The 23,845-nt window shown below is 43.1% G+C and overlaps 1 protein-coding gene across 2 annotated transcripts in view; it reads right to left on the minus strand.

Annotated features, from left to right (window-relative positions):
* Nucleotides 1-23,845, minus strand: part of snx7 (sorting nexin 7) — a 54,214-nt gene that overhangs the window by 24,739 nt on the left and 5,630 nt on the right. For both annotated transcript variants that reach the window (XM_074622046.1, XM_074622047.1), the window contains exons 2-7: nt 18,017-18,205; nt 14,211-14,321; nt 12,259-12,417; nt 11,105-11,303; nt 10,448-10,647; nt 7,823-7,909 (exon numbers count right to left, since the gene is read on the minus strand). In XM_074622046.1, the coding sequence (XP_074478147.1) occupies nt 7,823-7,909; nt 10,448-10,647; nt 11,105-11,303; nt 12,259-12,417; nt 14,211-14,321; nt 18,017-18,205 (945 nt within the window). The remainder of the gene's footprint in view (nt 1-7,822; nt 7,910-10,447; nt 10,648-11,104; nt 11,304-12,258; nt 12,418-14,210; nt 14,322-18,016; nt 18,206-23,845) is intronic.

The following is a 23,845-nucleotide window of genomic DNA, read 5'->3' on the forward strand; positions in this document are numbered from 1 at the left end:
AGGATGCCCCCTGGGTGTTCCAGGCACGACCAGGTGGGAGGAGGCCACGGGGAATACCAAGGACTAGGTGGAGAGATTATATTTCCACACTGGCCTGGGAACGCCTCGGAATCCCCCAGTCAGAGCTGGTTAATGTGGCCCGGGAAAGGGAAGTTTGGGGTCCCCTGCTGGAGCTGTTGCTCCCCTGGGTTAATCGTGAAAAATGATTCCTGAAACTGCTTGCCAGAGGTGTTCCAAAGTATATACCTAGAATACTAGTCTTCTGGTATTCACATCAGACAATGCAGGTTAAATGGAGCAATGTTGTATCTGCCCCCCGTTTCATGTAAATAATGGTGTTCGCCAAGGTGGTGTTTTGTCTCCTATTTTGTTCAATGTGCATATGGATGACCTATCGAAACAATTGAATGGGTGTAACGCAGGCTGCCTGTTATCAATCACCTAATGTCTGCTGATGACCTGGGAATTCTCAGTCCATGTAGTGCTGGGCCGCAGCCATTACTGAAGGTGTGCTCACAGTACGGCAAAGACTAGGACACTAAATTCAATGCCAAAAAGAATAATGTGATGATAATCAGAAGTAGAGAAAATAAGAGATGAGTTCTTCCTGTGTTTCACTCGTGCGATATTCCTCTCATGACATGCAAGGCAATAGATACCTCGGCCACTATTCTGTCTTTCGGAGGTTGTAGCGGCTCAGTTCTAAAGCTAGAGTGAAGATACTGGTATCATATGAAACTAGATCCTAAGGAACCCATTGTTACCAACCACGTCATGCTAGCTTGTCGGGAAGAGCTAAAATAATGCTACATAGCTCGGCTAAATTTGGCATGAAACTTTACCGCCACAAACTAGAGACCTACAGCATTCAGAGGATGGATGGATCAGACTAGTCACCTAGAGCATTCAGAGGATGGATGGATCAGACTAGAGACCTAGAGCGTTCAGAGGATGGATGGATCAGACTAGAGACCTAGAGCATTCAGAGGATGGATGGATCAAACTAGAGACCTAGAGCATTCAGAGGATGGATGGATCAAACTAGAGACCTAGAGCATTCAGAGGATGGATGGATCAGACTAGAGACCTAGAGCATTCAGAAGATGGATGGATCAAACTAGAGACCTAGAGCATTCAGAGGATGGATGGATCAGACTAGAGACCTAGAGCATTCAGAAGATGGATGGATCAGACTAGAGACCTAGAGCATTCAGAGGATGGATGGATCAAACTAGAAAAAGACGGTGTTTCTCAAGGTCTTGGTGTCTTAATGTGGTATTTTGGAGGGATTAATGATAATGTTTATCAATTTAGCAACAACTTATGAGACATAACAGAGCATGGGGATGACCATTATATACTTCTATCATCATGTTCCAAATCCTGATACCCTTTCACTATTTGTTTTAATTGATTAATTCATTTCTATTTATGATTTATGAATAGAACAACTTGAGCGCTGAGCTGCATCTCAGATTAATCTTCAGGTTCCAGCTTTCAGATGATGTACACCACTTCTATGTGACATCTACTGCTGACCTGCTATCTCCCCCTAAAGACCCCCTGTACCCTACCCCTCTTAAAAAAAGAGGTCTGAATCATAAGGGGTTAATTATGGCCAAAACGTAATTTGTGAGGTCACAGTGACCTTGACCTTTGAGTACCAAATTCTAATCAGTTCAAATTTGAAGAAACTCCCTCCAGGCATTCCTGAGATAACGCGTTCATGAGAACGGGACAGACGGAGTAAATACTATTTCATTTCAGTTGGACTTCTTTCTTACTACTTTACTCTACTATAGTGGACGGACATTTCTATGGTGATTCTCAGCGTTCAAATGAGCCTCATGTCCATGAGTCCATTGCCCCGATGCATGCTGGGAGGCTTCCCTACACCGCCTGCTTCAGGATGCTTATGGCACTAAGTTAAAAAAACTCTTGTTACATATTTACAATATTACCTCTGAGCCCGTTTATGACTACGATTCTTCATTTCATGCCAGTTATTGTCACCTGTTTCTGAACAAACACACACCTGCATGGATGCCAGGTTACACACTAGTACTCTTCTCCGCTGGCTCACAATTACACCTGCAAAAATAACCATATGTTGACTTCTTACTAATATTAGACTGACTTCAATACGCATTTTAAATACTTTTACCACCGACTTGATTTAATCCAAATAATCAAACTCTAAAATAAGTTTTGGAAGAAATATTTGGGTCCTTTAGTGACCGTATAACATTATAAAATGATTCCTTTAAAAGGAAACATCAACTAAACTAGTAACCTAGTAAATAATAGTGGTGAAGCCCAGCAGGTTCCTCACAGTGTGTGCTGCTACATTAGAGCGACACTGCCCCCTCCTGGCTGAGAGCTGTCATATCAAAACCTATTCAGTCTGTCTCGGGTTGACTCCCATGAAACGATCAGTGTTTTATTTCCAATAAAGGTGGAGGGCATGTTTACAGCAGGGAGGGATTACATTCTCATCATATTGGTCGGTCCGGTCCGGACTGATTACTGCTCATACCTGACACTTCCTGTCTGCAGATCTGATAGCAAACAGCAGCGTTCTGAAGACACACAGCGATGATAACAAAAGACGTCACACCTTTTGTGTTTTCGGACACAGCTCAGTCATGGAATGTGCTTTTCAGTTATGACCGAATAGATGCCACAAACCAATCAGACCAGCTGCTGCGTGTCTGTGTTCTCTGAGCCGACAACGCTGTTTGGACTGCATCGAAAAATACAAGTGAAAACACACACTGATCAGCCATAACATTCAGACCACTGACAAGTGAAGTGAATAACATGGATTATCTGGTTACCATGGCACCTGGCATTGGGGGGGATATATTAGACAGCAAGTGAACATTTTGAACTTTGTGTTGGAAGCAGAAAAAATGGGCCAGAGTAAGGATGTGAGTGACTTTGACAACAAGGGCCAGATAGTGCTGGCTAGACGACCGGGTCAGAGCATCTCCTGAACTGCAGCTCTTGTGGGATGTTCCCGGTCTGCAGTGGTCAGGACCTACCAAAAGTGGTCCAAGGAAGGAGAACCGGTGAACCGGAGACAGGATCAGACCCGAGGCTCATTGATGCACATGGGGAGTGAAGGCTGGCCCGTGTTGTCTGATCCAATAGAAGAGCTACTGGAGCTCAAACTGTTGAAGACGTTAATGCTGGTTCTGATAGAAAGCTGTCAGAACACACAGTGAGGAGCAGTTTGTTGCGTATGGGGCTGCGTAGCCGCAGACCGTTCAGGGTGACCACGATGACTCGTGTCCGCCGCCAAAAGCGCCTACAATGGGCACGTGAGCGTCAGAACTGGACCAGGGAGCGATGGAAGAAGGTGGCCCGGTCTGATGAATCACGTTTTCTTTTACATCATGTGGATGGCAACGAGTTGGAGGTGTTGACTCGGCCTCCAAATTCTCCAGATTTCGATCCGATGGAGCATCTGTGGGATGTGCTGGACGAACAAGTCCGATCCACGATGGCCCCACCTCGCAACTTCCAGGACTTAAAGGATCTGCTACTGACGGCTTGGTGCCAGATACCACAGCAGACCTTCAGAGGTCTAGTGGACTCCATGCCTCCACGGGTCAGGGGGACCTACTGAATATCAGGCAGGTGGTCATAATGTTATGGCTGATCGGTATACGATCCGTTTCGCATGCGATAACAATAAAACTCACCTAAACTGTCGTCGTTACTCTTTCAAACAATCACCAAGTGTGCTTTGGTCGAACTCAACTGGAATTTCACAGAGTTTAATGTGAAAAATGCTCTCTCTCTCTGAAGGAAAGAGGTCATGTGTCATCATCGCATCATCAGTTACACTGCGCATGTGTTGTACCCAGAGGTCTTAATGTTCTGGCTGATCGGAATCCTTAAAAGAATTCCTGAAACCGGATCATGGTCCGGATCGCCACAAAAATCTAATGGATTGTTTGCTGTGCCACACCACACCCCTCCAAAAAGAAGAAAAGAAGAAAGCTCAGTCCATAGGGACTTGGCCTGGGAACCGAATCCCAAGTACTGAGTGCAAACTGGTCGCTGGAGAGATGCCAGTTTGCCTCTTGGGCACTGCCGAGGTGCCCTTGAGCAAGGTACCAAACTCCCAACTGCTCGGGCGCCTGTCAGGGAGCAGCCCCCTCGCTCTGACATCACTCCATTAATGCATGTAGGTCCTTTGTGCATGTGTGTGTATTTCGGGCCTGTGTGAAAAAAAATAATTTCCCCTTGGAGATTAATAAAGTGCCTTTTTTCTTCTTCTTCTTCGACAATATTAACATTTGACTGCTTTTGTTTAGTGTTTTGTAGAAAAAACATGTTTGTAGCTATCAAAGCAAAGGGTTAAAAAAGTATTGTTTTGTGATTGCTACTGAAGCCCAATGACCCAAGATCCTAACAGGGACTCTTCAATGCCCTCCTGGTCTAAAGGCTGTTTTACAGGCTTTTCAAAAAAATTGATTAGTGCTTGGACGTTGGCATTAGAACTGATTAAAAAGGCATAAATATTGTCCATTATCAGTTACAGGACCCTTCCCTCATATTTCCACGAACTGTATTCATATAATCAACAATTCCACCATTATTTGACTGTACATAACTCCAAACTCAGACCTTCTATGTGTCGAACATCTCAGTTACAGTTTGGTTTAATTTACCGAGGTCCAGTGATATGGAACGCTCTGCTATCTCATGTATTAAAGTTGTCACCAGAACAATTTAATAAAGCCGTTAAAAAGTTTGTTTTTATCTCCCCGATGTTTTCCTTATGGATTATCTCTGTAAATTGCTTTTATTGATGATATTATAATGTGAATCTTATCTTTTTCTTTGTTTTTCTTCTCTCTCTCACTTTACCATCCTTTTTAATAATTCATTCTCTTTTTAAAATTGATTAAGGTATACATTGGAGAGTGCTCTGATCAAGCCTCACTGAGGGTTTTTTGCACTTCCATCACATTTGTTGTTGTTTATGTCATCTCAATGTGTACCCTTTATTATATGTGTAAACAAATAAAATCTAAAATCTACAATCTGTACTGTCGAACAGGTAAATGTCCATAAATACTAGGGGTGGGGAAAAAAATCAATACAGCATAGTATCGCGATACTTTGCGTTGCGATACTGTATCGATGCACAGATGACAAATATTAATCTTTTATTATATAAACTATTAGCCTCTTAACAATCCAACGGCCTGCGGCTATTCCGTCTTCCAGAGGTTGTAGCGGGCTCTGGATCTAAGGAATTCATCAGTACCAACCATGTCATACTAGCTTTATGGGAAGGAGGTTAAATAACGCTCCAAAGTCGCGCAAAATTTTTGGCGAGAAAAAACTGACATGGCTATTTTCAAAGGGATCCCTTGTCCCTCTGACCTCAAGATATGTGAATGAGAACTCTGAGAGTGAAAACTGGATCTTATTAGATCATTTGCAGTTGAAAAAAGGTAATAAATTGGAATATATCGCAATATATCTTATCACAATACTCTTGTAAATTGCAATAAAATCCCATCGGGACGCTTCAAATTCATAAAAAAACAACAACTTCAAATTGTGCCAAATAATCATCATGTATATATTTTTTTGTGCGTTTCCTTCAGATGAACCAAACTGTACAATAATTACAGGCTAGAAAAAAACAAACAGAACTAAGGTTCAGAGTACCCCGACGATAAACATGGTTCTTATAGGACACCGACACTCTCCTCGGTCCACTCGTTTCACAGATTTAAAGTGTGTGGTGGCCATGCAAGCAAAATCTGTTTATATTAAAATATCTTTTCTTTTTTTCATAATAAATGTCCTCAAACATCTATAGTATCCCCGACATGCACACTGATGGACTTTAACCTGTAGCTACATTAACAGTAATATGGCTAATTCCAGGGTCTGGAATTAGCACCCGCCACATGCGGGTATATTGTTGGCAGTGGCGGGAGAAATCATCAGGACACCCGCCACTCAGGCAGGGAAAACGCTTGTGATGGGAATAGAGAGCCGTAGTTGTCTACTTTCTTGGCATCTCGTGCCTCCGTGACCATCGATTCCTCTTATTGATGCTTTCCCACGGTTACGCTGCACAATGACGCATACGCACGCTGTATCGTAGTTCAGTTTGTTTTGGACCGGAGACACGGTGGAGAGAAAAAAAAATGCTCAAAAGCATGGCGCTACTAAACCTGAGGGGATTCACCCTATTTCTCCCTGATAATGTTACACTGTGAACAACAAACCTGTGTTTAAATATACAGGAGGAGTGTTTGTAACGTTAGCTGTTAGAAGCGTTAGCAGCACAGTCCTGACTGGATAAAGAACGGAGCTACTAACGTTAACGGAGGTGCCATTGAGTTATTATTATGAGGCGTTCAAAGTCTGCTCAGGAAAAATAACTACTGGGTGAAGGTAAATTAAAATGTTATCATGATGTGTTCAAATATAATCTCGCAAAATTAAGTTTTTGGCGAGAAATTTCAATAAATCCAGTTGTTAGATGTTTTCACAGTAATATAAAATAGATATTAAAGAGGGAATTATGACCTGTTTAACTTCATACCAAGATTTTTTTTAATCAAAGCAAATATTTAAATATTCATAATCATTTGAATTGTGTGTACAGTACAGTACTGTGTACACTACCCTCCCTCCACACTGTAATTCAAACACTGTAATTTACCATGTACATGATGTTTATTATGTAAAATATATCAAACATTGAATGACATCAGATCTAGAATGTTATTCCTTCATTTAGCGCAGAGATTTAAAAAAAAAAAAAAGAATACTTCTCTGATACAGTGGCAGGAAGTGAAGAGAGTTCATTTCAGACCCTGCCTGCCACGCTAAGAGGAACAAACAAGCCTCCAACTAGTTCTACTAACCTGTACCCCCAAGCCCTGTTAATAAGAAATACTGCTTTTATCCAGTAACACAGGTGACCTTCCTGGTTCCTCAACAACTTCTTACAAACCAACACCTTTCCCACATTAACTACTAAATTAATGAAATCAAATGAAAGCTGAATGTGTTTCCTGGGATCTCACTCAGCCCAGCGAGCGGCCACGTCGGCTCTTTGACAAAAAGCCCCGTTGGAAACAGTAACAAAGGCTTCTATTTGACATTTCCCTTCTCATTAGTGCAGATGTGTTAAAGGCAGAAGCAGACTGATATGCATTAGAAGCACCGCGCACACACACATAGCTAATTAAAGCAGGAATACAATACGAGTCTGTGGGGGGAAATCTCTGTCCTGCTTCTTAATTAAAATCTCACAGATGGATTTTGATATCAGCTGGGTGAGAGAGGGATACGCACCTGCAAATCTACATACACACACATCCAAACACCTCCAGTAATGTGACTAAAAATAGCTCTGTCCTTTGCTTGCCTAACTTTCCGTCTCCGTTCTGTCTCTTGACATTTTGAAGCGAGTCGCCATCTATAGAGGATGTGGGAATTTTCATTATGCCGCGATTAGCTGCCGGGCTTACACTGTGAAATAATATTGACAGCTCTTATTCCCACTGAGCTGAGGACTGACTTCCAGGCGACAAAGCCTGGATATTTAGATAATCCTCCCAGGAAGCCCTCTTTCCTCCCCAATATGAGCCGAGGGTGGCCCTGTGGGAGAGGCCCCACTCCATGCTTCACTTTATTAGACCTAATCTCTGGGAAGACGACTGGAGAGCACACAAACACATCGATTGGCTCAGAGGGATGCGAGGGAGGAGGAGGAGGAGGAGGAGAGGGGGTGTGAGTGGCTGATATTCTGTCAGTGTGTGTGGATGGAACTTACATCTTCTTGCTCCACTCTCCTGGATGCCAGGGCCTCGTTCTTGGCTTCATACTCGGCCTGGATGTTGTCTCTCCGTCTCATCACAGCCTAAGACAGGTTGCACACAGTTGATCTCGGTGAGGGGAATTCTACAAATGTGCTCAACAGAACATAGCGTGCGTCAAAGTGTGCAGACTTAAGCCGTGGACACAAATGGAACGTCAGCAGCGTGTGGCGGCTGCGTTACCTGTTGTTTTTTATTTCGGCGTCCGTGTTAACAGGTTAGAGCAGCCACACTGCCCGTGTGTGACACGCGTGCGTCTCTTCTAGAGAATAGAGGTCCTGCCTATTTTTGACGCGTGCCGCACGCTTCTCACAGCAACGAAAGACAGTGAAGGTGATCTATTGACTGTATATTGACATCATACCAGCAAGACTTTACTACAGTTTTGAGGTCTATCTGTAGAATATGTTACGGAGATGAAAAAAAGTAAGGACCTAATTTTAAATCAACACTTCCTGCTTTCATTTCAAAATAAAAACCCTCAAGCGTTTTTTCTGTGGACAGAATTCCTTCATTTGTTAACACAAGGCTTCTATTCTGAAATATGAGCAGTCAGTGCTGTGGAACATGCAGTGACTTGGAGAGCTCCATGATTTGATAAAGTATGGGGTTTAAATCAACACTTCCTGTTTTCATTTCGAAATAAAAGCCCTCAGGCGTTTCTTCTGTGGACAGAATTCCTTCATTTGTTAACACAAGGTTTTTATTCTGAAATATGTGCCGGACAGTGTTCTAGAAATTAGAGTGACTTGGAGAGCTCCATGGATGAATATAGTACGGAGTTTTAATTTTGGATTATTACTATTATTGACAAATTACCACACGTTTCTTAACCTTTCTCTGTCTAAAATAAATATAAATTATATTTATAATGAAATGAAATGGCCATTAAAAGGCAAACTCTATGTAGAAAGAAAGGGCTGACAGCAGCAGCAGAAACGCAGCAGACACCCAGCTGAAATGCAGCTGGTGTGAACGCCCAACGCGTGTATCACGCAGCCACCACGCCACGCGCTCCTGATGTTCCATGTGTGTCCACGGCTTTACAGTCCGAGGGAATAAACTCAGGAATGAACAATTAGGTTATTTTTACATATTTGTCTGTTTGTGTTCCCACCGCATATAAAGATTTAACAGATAACAGATTAAAACACGGTGGCTTTGTTGGAGACGTGGTGAAAAAACAACAACACAGTCATCAGTGTTGTTGTTAATGATGCAAACTGAGTCACGCAGAGCTGGAGAGAGAGTGAATACTCTGAATACAACTCTCTCTCTCTCCGATCACAAACTGGGTTTATCTCACTTTGTTTAGCCACACTGGTGGTGCGGCTCCATAATGGTACCGTCTGTCAGTCTGTCGGTCCACCAGGCAGCAACCTCTAGTTAGAAAAGTGGATCCTTACACCTGCGTTCTCTCTACCAGCCAGCAGGGGGCGACTCCTCTGGTTGTATAGAAGTCTATGAGAAAATGAGCCTACTTCTCACTTGATTTATCACCTCAGTCTCAAGTCTTCTTCAATACAGCATGATGTTCATTTAGTAAATGATGGTTCCATTTAGAGTCAGATAGACCATAAAGGGTTCGGGATGCTTTATAGACCCCTATAGACCCCTTTTCTCTTAGTAAACATGAAGATGTATTTCTGTGGGCGGAGCGTAGGTGGAGGCAGAATAATTCTCCCAACTCGTTAGCTGGCTAGCAAGTATTGTTGGCTTGCTTTTTTAACAATCAAGATTTTCTGAATATGTACAGCCACTCACTCTCCGGGACCACAAGAGTCAGTGTTAAGCCCGGGACACACCAGGAACGGCGGCTGCGTTACCTGTTGTTTTTTATTTCGGCGTCCATGTTAACAGGTTAGAGCAGCCACACTGCCCGCGTGAGACGCGCGTCTCAGCTGCGTCTCTTCTAGAGAATAGAGGTCTCGCCTATTTTTGACGCGTGCCTCACGCGTTTCACAGCAACAACAGACAGTGACAGTGATCTATTGACTGTATATTAACATCATACCAGCTACATTACTACAGTTTCGATGTCTATCTGTAGAATATGTTATGGAGATGGAAAAAAAAAAAGGAAATACTTATTTTTAAATCAACACTTCCTGCTTTCATTTAAAAAATAAAAGCCCTCAAGCGTTTTTTTCTATGGACAGAATTCCTTCATTTTTTAACACAAGGCTTTTATTCTGAAATATGTGCCGGACATTGTTCTAGAACATGCAGTGACTTGGAGAGCTTCATGAATGAATATAGTACGGAGTTTTAATTGTGGATTATTACTACTATTTACAAATTACCACACGTTTCTTAACCTTTCTCTGTCTAAAATAAATATAAATGATATTTATAATGAAATGAAATGGCCATTAAAAGGCAAACTCGATGTAGAAAGAAAGGGCTGACAGCAGCAGCTGCAGCAGCAGAAACGCAGCAGACACGTTGCTGACAAGCAGCTGGTGTGAACACCCGCTGCGTGAATCACGCAGCCATTGATCAGGGCTCCATTGATGATGGCTTTTTTAAAATGTATTTATTTATGTGATTAAAGGAGCTTGAACGGTGTGGTCTGGGCTCACCTTCAGGGTCTCGGCACAGAGGACGTACTCGTGCAGAGCGGGGACGAGGACGTCGGACAGATGGTGGATCTGCTCTTCTGTTTCCTTACTACAGCGCTCCACACAGCCGGCCACGCCTTTCAATGGCTCCGCCAGCTCCTCCTCTGACCCCGCCCACTGGGTGTAGGTGGGGCTGTACTGCTTCAGCTCATCCAGGTACTCTGGAAGACACACAGGACACATCTAAACCAGCATCCTCATCCCTTACCCTGCAAGTTCAGAGGGGCCTGAGGCCTGAGAGAGGAGCTCTCAATACGGGGAAGGCAAGCCGGCGGCTAACAGCTAACAGTGCTAACAGCTAACAGTGCTAACAGCTGACAGTGCTAACAGCTGACAGTGCTAACAGCTGACAGTGCTAACAGCTGACAGTGCTAACAGCGCTAACAGTGCAAAAAACAGCGAAAGTGCTGACAAATATTATGGGCTGAAAAAGCGACAAATCAAAAGAAAAAAAAATTCTATTTTCTTTCGCACCGTGCATAAAGGTATCAACCAATCTCGTGCAGAACGGGTTGTGCTATGTCTTGAAAACATTTGGCCTTGCTTAGTTCCAACGCAGTAAGTCTTTACAGAGCAGGAATCCTGTAAATGAACCCGTCAGTGTGCCTGCTGGAGTACCTCTTTGCTCCTTGATGATCCTCAGGGTCACTTTGTCCACAGAGCTCATCTTGTTGCTGAAGTCTTCCACGTACTCCTGCATCAGAGCGAACTCCTCCGGCCGGCTCTTCAGGCCTCGTACCGAGTTGGCTACCGCCCTCACCGTCTCCCCCATCCTGCTCAGGAAGCCTGGACCCTGTTTCTTGTGAGACAACAACTCCTGTCGGGGGGGGGGTCACACACAACGGGGGGCTTTAATTAAGCTGTGCATCGATGTTGATCCAGCTCCTTAATGTTCACACTGGTCTAAATGCATTATATAGAACCGGATTTTTAGAGACCATAAATAAAAACATTATGAGCAATAAAGGAATCGTGCAACATTTTGGAAAATACACTGATTTTCTTTCTGAGAGTGAAATGAGGAGATGGATATAATCGTGATCAGTTCAGTAGCGTATAGGGATGTCCATAATTAACCGGTTAACCGTTTACCGACATTAAGCATTTTAACCGATTAACGTTAGCGGTTAAAGCGGTTAAAAGAAATGTTAATAATTAATTCAAAGATGACCACCTTAAGAGGCGGAGCCGGAGTTGCAGGATACAGGTCTCCGGTCTTTGGCTCGCTTGAGCGCAGCGGAAGAGTTGTAGTTTCATAGCATTTATTCACCGACAAATAAACTGTACACACACTGCTACACCTACGTTCACAGCTAGAACACCACCAACAACCTCACACTCACCACCAACACACACACACACGGTCTGTTGGAAACTCGCTAAGTTACGCAGACTACGTGTGCGGCGGTGAGCACGAAGCCTCCGGCAAATACTAGAGCTGCTAACGTAGCACAAATACACACTGTTTGTTGGGTACTCACTAAAGTTCCGCCAGGCAGACACACAGCTGACAACCTGCTAAACTAAACTAAATGTGCGGTGGAGACTTTTACTGGGAAAGTGGCTGCATGTCCGCGACACTACACGCAGCATCGTAGCTGCTAAGTTAACGCTCCCGGATGCTTAATTATGTGGTGATGTTGTGTGTGGTGTGTAGCTACTTGGAACCTTTGTCTGATATAGACGTACTACTTTCTCAGTAATACCAACTTTATTGATCCATGGGAAATAGTGTGTGTGAGAGAGAGAGAGAGAGAGAGAGAGAAAGAGACCTGTGCAGTGAGGAAGACTTTGAAGTGCGGGCTGTAAGACAGTATGGGATGCTCGGAGGTCTTGTCGAGGAAGCGGTCAAGAGCTTTCCTCCTGGTCTCGATGAAGTCGTCGTTGAAGCGTTCCACCATGCCTTTCATCACAAACTTCTCCGGAAGCGGCTGAGGACACAGCGACATTCAGATTCAGGCCTTGTATGTGTGCAAGGTAGTATACTGTATGTAGCACACATAAAAACAGAACAGTATCCACGAACGGAAAAGCACCTTGCGAGGGAGCAGTTTTGCTCTGTGTGTTAGGGATGCTAATAATTAACAGTTTAACCGTTTTTTACCAATTAATGCCATCGGTTTAACGGTTATAATATTAAAAATGAAATAAAAAGCTGAACAAAACCCAGAGGAGCGGCTTGTCACTTAAAGGAGAATAGCTGGTCCACCTTAACAGCCCACCTTAAGGGAGTCTGAGCTGGTGTTGCAGGATACGAGAGCTTGGCTCGGGTCTTGAGGAGTTGTAGCATTTATTCACCGACAAATAAACTGTATACACACTGTACTGCTACGTTCCACAACCTCGCACTCAACGCCGCCACACACACGCGCGATCTATCGGACACTCGCTAACGTTGCGCCGCGCTGACAGACCGTATGTGTGTGATAACAGCGAGCACAAACGCTACAGTTGTGAACATAGCACAAACATGCACGGTGTGTAGCCAGGCAGCTCGCAGCTAAACTAAATGATGCAGTGGAGACTTACTGGGAAAGTGGCTGCAGCGTCGTGGCTGCTACAGTAACTCTTCCGGTCGGTGAACTGGGGACTCAGTTGTCTGTGGTGCTCATACACTGCAGCTGGTCATAAATGATGGATTTAACCTGTTTGTGCTTCAGCTTATCGCTGCAGCTGGGCGGCTTGTTAGGCACTACAAATAGCACTGCTGCATGCAACGCATTAATCTGGTCAGTTGACGTTAATATCGGTTAACGAGGGTTGATTATCGGTTAGAATTTTGTTTTCTAAATTAGCATCTCTATTGTGTGCACAATGCGGTCCCAGGAGCATGGGGCTGTGATGAGCGTGAGCTTGACCCCCCCTACAACTCAAAAACTTCTCTGGCTTGATCTACAGTGCGTCTCTCTTGTGATACACACCGTTGGTCAAAAGGTTTCAATCATGAAAAGGAAATGTTTGTTTTCGGAGGTGCCTGTTTTTGATAGACAATTTATTGATTTATTTAATTGATTTATCTTATTATTTATTTATTCATTCATTAAAAATATATATGCTGGTGTGTGAATATATATGTTTATGCAGGTGTGTGGATATATACGCACCTATTTATTTATTGAAATATATTGACTCATTTATATATTTATTACATATTTGTATATTTATTGCCTCATTTATGTATTCTACAGGCATATTTATTTATTTGTTTATGTTTATTATTAATTTAATATTGAAAGAAATAGCATTCCCTACAAAATAATGTAAAATTGGTCTGAAGACAAGACAAGATGAGCAAAAATTGGTTTAAAAAAATTATTAAAAAATGAATTATCACTGCAAAAATTCAGATGTTTTCCGTATCTGTTCAGAGCACATTATCTGTGCATGTGATTAATGTATTTGTATTTGGGTACATCCCTGTCACATGTACGTGTATGTATATGAATATGTCAAATTGAAGTAAGTTTCAGGTCTCTACAAGTTGATTTTCATACTGCATGAAAATGAATGAAAAATCAAAGGACTCCTGGGTGGAAAGGAAAATACCGTCAGCAACCTAAAACTCCGCTGGGTGTTTTGGAAAATGGCTGGCAGTGATGTTAAGTATGTGTGACTCGTGGTAAATGAGCTGAAACATCAGAAAATTCTGGTCTGGTCCCAGTGGACTGCAGCTGCCCCCAGATGTGTTAAACAGCTGGTGTGGTGTGCTGATGATGATACGTACGTGGACAATGAGTGTCGGGTGGTTTTCTTCCAGTTTGCTTCGGAGCCACAAGAAGTCCTGGTAGCGCCGGCGTACCTCGTACTCACTGGAGTCAAACTCGCCCCGCGTGGTCTAGAGAGAGAGAGGTTACAAATCAGTACCCAATCAGCATGAAGCTTTATCCCTGATCTACCTGGTAGTGGCCAGACCATGCACACCATTGCACTGAAAACTAAACTACTGTCGGACTAAAATACTCGGACGTCAGAGTAAGACTGAGGCCCATTACCAATATCCCCCCTAAACCCTGAACCACTGAACCACCTTTTAGAAAAAATAGTATTACTGACGCATTTCATTTATACTTTGGATCATAAGAAATACTGTATTTATTAGCCAACTTTGATAGCATTTAGCAGCGCGCTTGATAGCATTTAATAGTTCACTTGATAGCATTTAGCAGTGCACTTGATAGCATTTAGCAGCGCACTTGATAGCATTTAATAGTTCACTTGATAGCATTTAGCAGTGCACTTGATAGCATTTAGCAGCGCACTTGATAGCATTTAATAGTTCACTTGATAGCATTTAGCAGCGCACTTGATAGCATTTAGCAGCGCACTTGATAGCATTTAGCAGCGCACTTGATAGCATTTAATAGTTCACTTGATAGTATTTAGCAGCGCACTTGATAGCATTTAGCAGCGCACTTGATAGCATTTAATAGTTCACTTGATAGCATTTAGCAGCGCACTTGATAGCATTTAGCAGCGCACTTGATAGCATTTAGCAGCGCACTTGATAGCATTTAGCAGCGCACTTGATAGCATTTAATAGTTCACTTGATAGTATTTAGCAGCGCACTTGATAGCATTTAGCAGCGCACTTGATAGCATTTAGCAGCGCACTTGATAGCATTTAGCAGCGCACTTGATAGCATTTAATAGTTCACTTGATAGTATTTAGCAACGCACTTGATAGCATTTAGCAGCACACTTGATAGCATTTAATAGTTCACTTGATAGCATTTAGCAGTGCACTTGATAGCTTTTAATAGTTCACTTGATAGCATTTAGCAGCGCACTTGATAGCATTTAGCAGCGCACTTGATAGCATTTAATAGTTCACTTGATAGCATTTAGCAGCGCACTTGATAGCATTTAGCAGCGCACTTGATAGCATTTAATAGTTCACTTGATAGTATTTAGCAGCACACTTGATAGCATTTAGCAGCGCACTTGATAGCATTTAGCAGCGCACTTGATAGCATTTAGCAGCGCACTTGATAGCATTTAATAGTTCACTTGATAGTATTTAGCAGCGCACTTGATAGCATTTAGCAGCGCACTTGATAGCATTTAACAGTTCACTTGATAGCATTTAGCAGCGCACTTGATAGCATTTAGCAGCGCACTTGATAGCATTTAGCAGCGCACTTGATAGCATTTATTAGTTCACTTGATAGCATTTAGCAGCACACTTGATAGCATTTAGCAGCGCACTTGATAGCATTTAGCAGCGCACTTGATAGCATTTAGCAGCGCACTTGATAGCATTTAATAGTTCACTTGATAGTATTTAGCAGCGCACTTGATAGCATTTAGCAGCGCACTTGATAGCATTTAATAGTTCACTTGATAGCATTTAGCAGCGCACTTGATAGCATTTAATAATTCACTTGATAGCATTTAGCAGCGCACTTGTTAGCATTTAGCAGTGCACTTGTTAGCATTTAGCAGCGCACTTGATAGCATTTAGCAGAGCACTTGTTAGCATTTAGCAGCGCACTTGACAGCATTTAGCAGCGCACTTGACAGCATTTAGCAGCGCACTTGACAGCATTTAGCAGCGCACTTGATAGCATTTAGCAGTGCACTTCATAGCATTTAATAGCACACTTGATAGCATTTAACGGCGCACTTGATAGCATTTAACGGCGCACTTGATAGCATTTAGCAGTGCACTTCATAGCATTTAGCAGTGCACTTCATAGCATTTAGCAGCGCACTTCATAGCATTTAATAGCGCACTTGTTAGCATTTAACGGCGCACTTGATAGCATTTAGCAGTGCACTTGATAGCATTTAGCAGTGCACTTGATAGCATTTAGCAGTGCACTTGATAGCATTTAATAGTGCACTTGATAGCATTTAATAGTTCACTTGATAGTATTTAGCAGCACACTTGATAGCATTTAGCAGCGCACTTGATAGCATTTAGCAGCGCACTTGATAGCATTTAGCAGCGCACTTGATAGCATTTAATAGTTCACTTGATAGTATTTAGCAGCGCACTTGATAGCATTTAGCAGCGCACTTGATAGCATTTAACAGTTCACTTGATAGCATTTAGCAGCGCACTTGATAGCATTTAGCAGCGCACTTGATAGCATTTAGCAGCGCACTTGATAGCATTTAATAGTTCACTTGATAGCATTTAGCAGCACACTTGATAGCATTTAGCAGCGCACTTGATAGCATTTAGCAGCGCACTTGATAGCATTTAGCAGCGCACTTGATAGCATTTAATAGTTCACTTAATAGTATTTAGCAGCGCACTTGATAGCATTTAGCAGCGCACTTGATAGCATTTAATAGTTCACTTGATAGCATTTAGCAGCGCACTTGATAGCATTTAATAATTCACTTGATAGCATTTAGCAGCGAACTTGTTAGCATTTAGCAGTGCACTTGTTAGCATTTAGCAGCGCACTTGATAGCATTTAGCAGAGCACTTGATAGCATTTAGCAGAGCACTTGTTAGCATTTAGCAGCGCACTTGACAGCATTTAGCAGCGCACTTGACAGCATTTAGCAGCGCACTTGACAGCATTTAGCAGCGCACTTGATAGCATTTAGCAGCGCACTTGATAGCATTTAATAGTGCACTTGATAGCATTTAGCAGTGCACTTCATAGCATTTAATAGCACACTTGATAGCATTTAACGGCGCACTTGATAGCATTTAACGGCGCACTTGATAGCATTTAGCAGTGCACTTCATAGCATTTAGCAGTGCACTTCATAGCATTTAGCAGCGCACTTCATAGCATTTAATAGCGCACTTGTTAGCATTTAACGGCGCACTTGATAGCATTTAGCAGTGCACTTGATAGCATTTAGCAGTGCACTTGATAGCATTTAGCAGTGCACTTGATAGCATTTAATAGTGCACTTGATAGCATTTAATAGTTCACTTGATAGTATTTAACGGCGCACTTGATAGCATTTAGCAGTGCACTTGATAGCATTTAGCAGTGCACTTGAAAGCATTTAGCAGCGCACTTATTGTTTACAAATTATTATGTTGTTATTTAATATTACTAAAGTTAAAGTACAAAAGTATTTGCATCAAATATACATAAAATTACCAAAAGAAAAAGTAATGATTATTCAGAATAATATATGTTATATTATTGTATTCTAATTATTGATTCATTAACGTGTTCATCATTTTAATGTAGCAGCTGATGAAGGTGGAGCTCATTTGAATTTCTTCATATACTGCTGGGTAGTTTAATCTCTAATAATACATAATTTATTAGTTGATTATATTTTGTATTAATAATCTGAATCTGCTAAGTAACTAAAGTTATTGAATGTATCAAACTTAGCGGTTTAAAAGAGAAAAAAGAGGGAAAAAGACGCATCAGCAGATACTCAAGGTTTTGGTATCGGACATGAACAAGTGGTATCGAGCCATCCTTATCAAAGATGCATTACTCTGAGAATGTTTAGCCAGTTAGCACTGAACTCTGAGACACTTCCATAAATGAGGTCTTTTCAGCATGCTGCATGCATACAGATGTGTGCATAAGACCTCCTCACCTTGGTCATGACTCTATACATGATGAAGGTTTCGATGGCAGTGACATGGCTCTCTGGGTGATCAACGGTGGTGAAGATGTCTTTGGTGTCGGCATCTTGCTGCTCGTCCTCCTCCTCCTCCAGTCTGTACTGGTTGACCATGGAGCTGGGGGAGTTGGGCATGGGACTTCCATCTGCCAGCGATGTGTTCTGGACCAATGAGAGGATGCCACTGTTAGCCCACAGTAATAATGTTTACGGCAAACACAATGTTCTACAAGTTCTTTCATTTTCATTTGAAAAACAGAGTGCAACACCATGAATGTCTTTGAAGGGAGTTTGAGTTTATTTTAGTTTACTGGACAAAATTCCAAATACAGCAGTAAAAAAATACAAACGTATGAGACAGTCGACCTCATGCAACAATATTCTCCTACATAAATTTCTCTTAATATTCTGTTAAGAGCAAAAAAAATTAAAATAAGTGAAGTCAACTCCAGATGCGTTCTCAACCACCCACATCTGCTCTCTCCCAGGTGTGATGGATGATTAATCACTTGATCAGAAATTGGAGGCGTGTGGCCGATTGTTTATTATTAGCATAGGTAACGTCCCTTTATCACTATATAAGAGAATGTATTAGCATAGGTAACGTCCCTTTAACACTATATAAGAGAATGTATTAGCATAGGTAACGTCCCTTTAACACTATATAAGAGAATGTACTAGCATAGGTAACGTCCCTTTAACACTATATAAGAGAATGTACTAGCATGGGTAACCTCCCTTTAACACTATATAAGAGAATGTACTAGCATAGGTAACGTCCCTTTAACACTATATAAGAGAATGTATTAGCATAGGTAACGTCCCTTTAACACTATATAAGAGAATGTACTAGCATAGGTAACGTCCCTTTAACACTATATAAGAGAATGTACTAGCATGGGTAACGTCCCTTTAACACTATATAAGAGAATGTACTAGCATGGGTAACCTCCCTTTAACACTATATAAGAGAATGTACTAGCATAGGTAACGTCCCTTTAACACTATATAAGAGAATGTACTAGCATAGGTAACGTCCCTTTAACACTATATAAGAGAATGTACTAGCATAGGTAACGTCCCTTTAACACTATATAAGAGAATGTACTAGCATGGGTAACCTCCCTTTAACACTATATAAGAGAATGTACTAGCATAGGTAACATCCCTTTAACACTATATAAGAGAATGTACTAGCATAGGTAACGTCCCTTTAACACTATATAAGAGAATGTACTAGCATGGGTAACGTCCCTTTAACACTATATAAGAGAATGCACTAGCATGGGTAACCTCCCTTTAACACTATATAAGAGAATGTACTAGCATAGGTAACGTCCCTTTAACACTATATAAGAGAATGTACTAGCATAGGTAACGTCCCTTTAACACTATATAAGAGAATGTACTAGCATGGGTAACCTCCCTTTAACACTATATAAGAGAATGTACTAGCATAGGTAACGTCCCTTTAACACTATATAAGAGAATGTATTAGCATAGGTAACGTCCCTTTAACACTATATAAGAGAATGTATTAGCATAGGTAACGTCCCTTTAACACTATTTAAGAGAATGTATAGGTAACTTCCCTTTAACACTATTTAAGATAATGTATTAGCATAGGTAATGTCCCTTTAACACTATATAAGAGAATGTATAGGTAACTTCCCTTTAACACTATATAAGAGAATGTATAGGTAACTTCCCTTTAACACTATATAAGAGAATGTATTAGCATAGGTAATGTCCCTTTAACACTATATAAGAGACTGTATAGGTAACTTCCCTTTAACACTATTTAAGATAATGTATTAGCATAGGTAACGTCCCTTTAACACTATATAAGAGAATGTATTAGCATAGGTAACGTCCCTTTAACACTATATAAGAGAATGTACTAGCATGGGTAACCTCCCTTTAACACTATTTAAGATAATGTATTAGCATAGGTAACGTCCCTTTAACGCTATATAAGACAATGTATTAGCATAAGTAACGTCCCGTTAACACTACAGTATATAAGAGAATGTATTAGCATAGGTAACGTCCCGTTAACACTATAGTATATAAGAGAATGTATTAGCATAGGTAACGTCCCTTTAACACTATTTAAGATAATGTATTAGCATAGGTAACGTCCCTTTAACACTATATAAGAGAATGTATTAGCATAGGTAACGTCCCTTTAACACTATATAAGAGAATGTATTAGCATAGGCAACGTCCCTTTAACACTATATAAGAGAATGTATTAGCATAGGTAACGTCCCTTTAACACTATTTAAGAGAATGTATTAGCATAGGTAACGTCCCTTTAACACTATTTAAGAGAATGTATTAGCATAGGTAAAGTCGCTTTAACACTATATAAGAGAATGTACTAAGATAAGATAAGATAAGATGAACCTTTATTAATCCCCGGAGGGAAATTCAGGTGTCAAAGCAGCAACATCAGCAAACATAGTGAATCACAGGAGAGGTAAAGGTATACAAAAATTCTAAAGACAATAATAGAGATATAAAAGATACAGAGTGAATGGGTGAACATAGTGTGTACAGTCCGTCAATAAATAAATGTAGAATGTACAATAAATAAATAAATAAATAAATGTAATATGTACATATGTGCAGTCAGCAATAAAGTGGTATATAGGATGTATAGTGTAAAGTGAGTGTAAAGTGCGCCAGATAGTGCATGTTTAAATTTCTTAAAAGTCCTAATAGTTGTCATATGGGGGTCAGCCTTGGTTGTGGAGCTTGATGGCTACCAGCATGAAGGACTGACCCAGGCGCTTTGTGTTGTGCCGAGGAGGGATGAGTCTGTGGCTGAAGGTGCTCCTCATCTTGACTAGCTCATCATGGAGGGGGTGGAAGGGGTTTTCCAGGATAGCGTCCAGCTTCCTCCTCATCCTGCCCTCTGCCACCACCTCCAGACCGTCCAGCTCAGATCCAACCACAGAGCCAGCCCTCCTCACCAGCCTGTTCAGTCTGTTGGCATCCCTTGTGTTCATGTTACCCCCCCAACATACCACAGCAAAAAAGAGAACACTGGCTACTACAGACTGGTAAAACATCTGCAGCAGCCTATTGCATACATTAAAAGACCTGAGCCTCCTCAGGAAGAACAGTTTGCTCTGTCCCTTCCTGTAGAGGGCCTCGGTGTTATCAGTCCAGTCAAGTCTACTGTTCATATGTACTCCCAGGAACTTGTAGGTGTCCACCACCTCCACCTCCTCCCCTCGGATGGTGATGGGAGTTGGGGGCCTCGTGCTCCGCCGGAAGTCCACCACCAGCTCCTTGGTCTTTCCAATGTTGAGCTGGAGGTGATTGTTATCACACCACCCTATGAAGTTCTCCACCAGGGCTCTGTACTCCTCCTCATTGTCATCTGTGATGCAGCTGACGATGGAGGAGTCATCGGAGAACTTCTGTAGGTGGCATGTACCCGAGTGGAAGCGAAAGTCGGAGGTGTAGGTGGTGGACAGGAAGGGAGACAGCACAGTTCCTTGGGGGGCGCCGGTGTTGCTCACCAGCACATCTGACAGGCTGCCCTGCAGTCTGACATACTGTGGTCTGCTGGTGAGGTAGTCCGTAATCCAGGCCACCAGGCCATGATCTACCTGCATCACTGAGAGCTTCTCAGCTAGCCGGAGTGGCAGGATGGTGTTGAAGGCACTGGAGAAGTCAAAGAACAATATTCTTACAGTGCTGTGCGGCCTCTCCAGGTGAGTGTAGGCTCTGTGGAGCATATAGGTGATGGCATCATCCACACCGATGTTTTCCTGGTATGCAAACTGCAGGGGGTCCCAGAAGTCGCTCACAAGGGGCTTGAGGTGCTGCAGAACCAGTCTCTCAAAGATCTTCATGACGTGTGACGTCAGAGCAACTGGCCTGTAGTCATTGGGGGTGCTGGGGTGTCCCTTCTTGGCCACCGGGACGATGCAGGAGGTCTTCCAGAGCTGGGGAACCTTCTTCAGCCTCAGGGAGAGGCTGAAGAGGTGCTGGAACGCTGCTGCCAGCTCCCCAGCACACGCCTTGAGCACCCTGGGGTTGATGTTGTCTGGTCCCCTGGCCTTGTTCACGCTGATCTTTGAGAGCTGCTTCCTCACCTGGCCCCTTGTGATGATCAGGGTGGATGTTGCAATGTCTCCAGGTGCAAAGGACATGCTGTGGATGTGCTCCTCAGGGTAGGTATGGGGGGGGCAAGCTGCTGCTGCCTCCTGGGGATGGGTGCTGGGGGGAGGAGGAGAGGTGTGGAAGGGGGGGGAGGAGGAGAGGTGTGGAAGGGGGGGGAGGAGGAGGGGAAGGAGAGGTGTGGAGGGGGGGCACTGGTGTTAGTGAGTGAGGACCCAGGCTGTCCTGCTGAGCTCATGGGGGTTGGTTGGTCAAACCTGTTGAAAAACAGGTTTAGCTCATTTGCATGTTCCTGGGTCCCCTCAACACCAGGGCTCGGCTGTTTGTAGCCAGTTATCTTCCTGAACCCCCCCCCCACACCTCCCTGGAGCTGTCGGCCTGTAGTCTCCCCTCCAGTCTGTCTTTGTAGGTGTCCTTGGCCGCCCTCAGCTCCTTCTTCAGCTCCTTCTGGACAACCTTGGCCCCCTCAATGTCCCCGGCCATGAACGCCCTCTTCTTCCTGTTCAACAGGGCTTTAATGTCCCCATTGATCCAGGGCTTGTTGTTAGGAAAGCAGCGTACCTTTTTGGTGGGTACGATGCTCTCCTCACAGAACCTAATGTAGTCTGTGATGCAGTGGGAGAGCCCATCGATGTCCTCACCGTGGACCCTGTCAAACAACTCCCAGTCTGTTGACCTGTAACACTCCCTCAGCTCCTCCTCAACTTCCACTGACCACTGTTGAACAGTCCTGGTGGTGGCGGGCTGCCTCCTGACAACAGGCTTATATGTTGGCACAAGCCCGATGAGGTTGTGGTCTGAACCGCCAAGGGGGGGGAGAACAGTGGCGCTGTATGCCTCCTTAATGTTGGCATACAGCAGGTCCAGGGTCTTATTGTGTCTTGTGTTACAGGTCACATACTGGGTGAAGTTCGACAGGGCTCTGGAGACCTTCACATGGTTAAAATCACCATTTACAATGATGAATAGGCTGGGGTGCCTCGTCTGTAATCCCGCGACGGTGGAGTGGATGACGTCACTTGCCTGCACCGCCACAGCAATCGGTTGAATGTAAACAGTAACTATGATGCAGTGTGAGAACTCTCGAGGCAGATAATATGGCCTCAAACTCACAGCCAGCAGCTCAATGTCCGGGGTACAGATGCGCTCCTTTACGGTGATGTGTTTGGGATTACACCATCTGGAGTTAACAAAGACAGCAAGCCCTCCGCCTTTCTTTTTACCGCTCTGTTTGTCTCTGTCAGCTCGCACCACCGTGAAGCCTTCCGGTTCCACTAAGCAGTCTGGTATAATCCCCTTCAACCATGTCTCCGTAAAGCACAGCACACTGGACTCTCGGTATTCCCGTTGGTCTTTCACCAGGGCTGCTAGCTCGTCCGTCTTGTTGGCCAGAGATCTCACATTGCCCATGATCACTGAAGGCAGGACGGGTTTAAATCTCCTCCTCTCCTTCTCCCTCCTCCCCCTCACGATCACACCGGCTCTTGATCCCCGTCTGTGTCGCCGTATCTCAGCAGGTAAATCCTTTGGTGGCGCTGCTACTCGGTCCCGAAAGGCGAGGAGCGCTTCAAATGAATACACCGTCCGTTGTCCGATCATGTCCGTTTGTCAGGCTAACTAAATATAATAACTAAATAAGACGGCTGTGAAAAAGGAAACTATTTA

The sequence above is a fragment of the Sebastes fasciatus genome, chromosome 21 (genome assembly GCF_043250625.1).
Source record: "Sebastes fasciatus isolate fSebFas1 chromosome 21, fSebFas1.pri, whole genome shotgun sequence".
Taxonomy (NCBI): Eukaryota; Metazoa; Chordata; class Actinopteri; order Perciformes; family Sebastidae; genus Sebastes; species Sebastes fasciatus.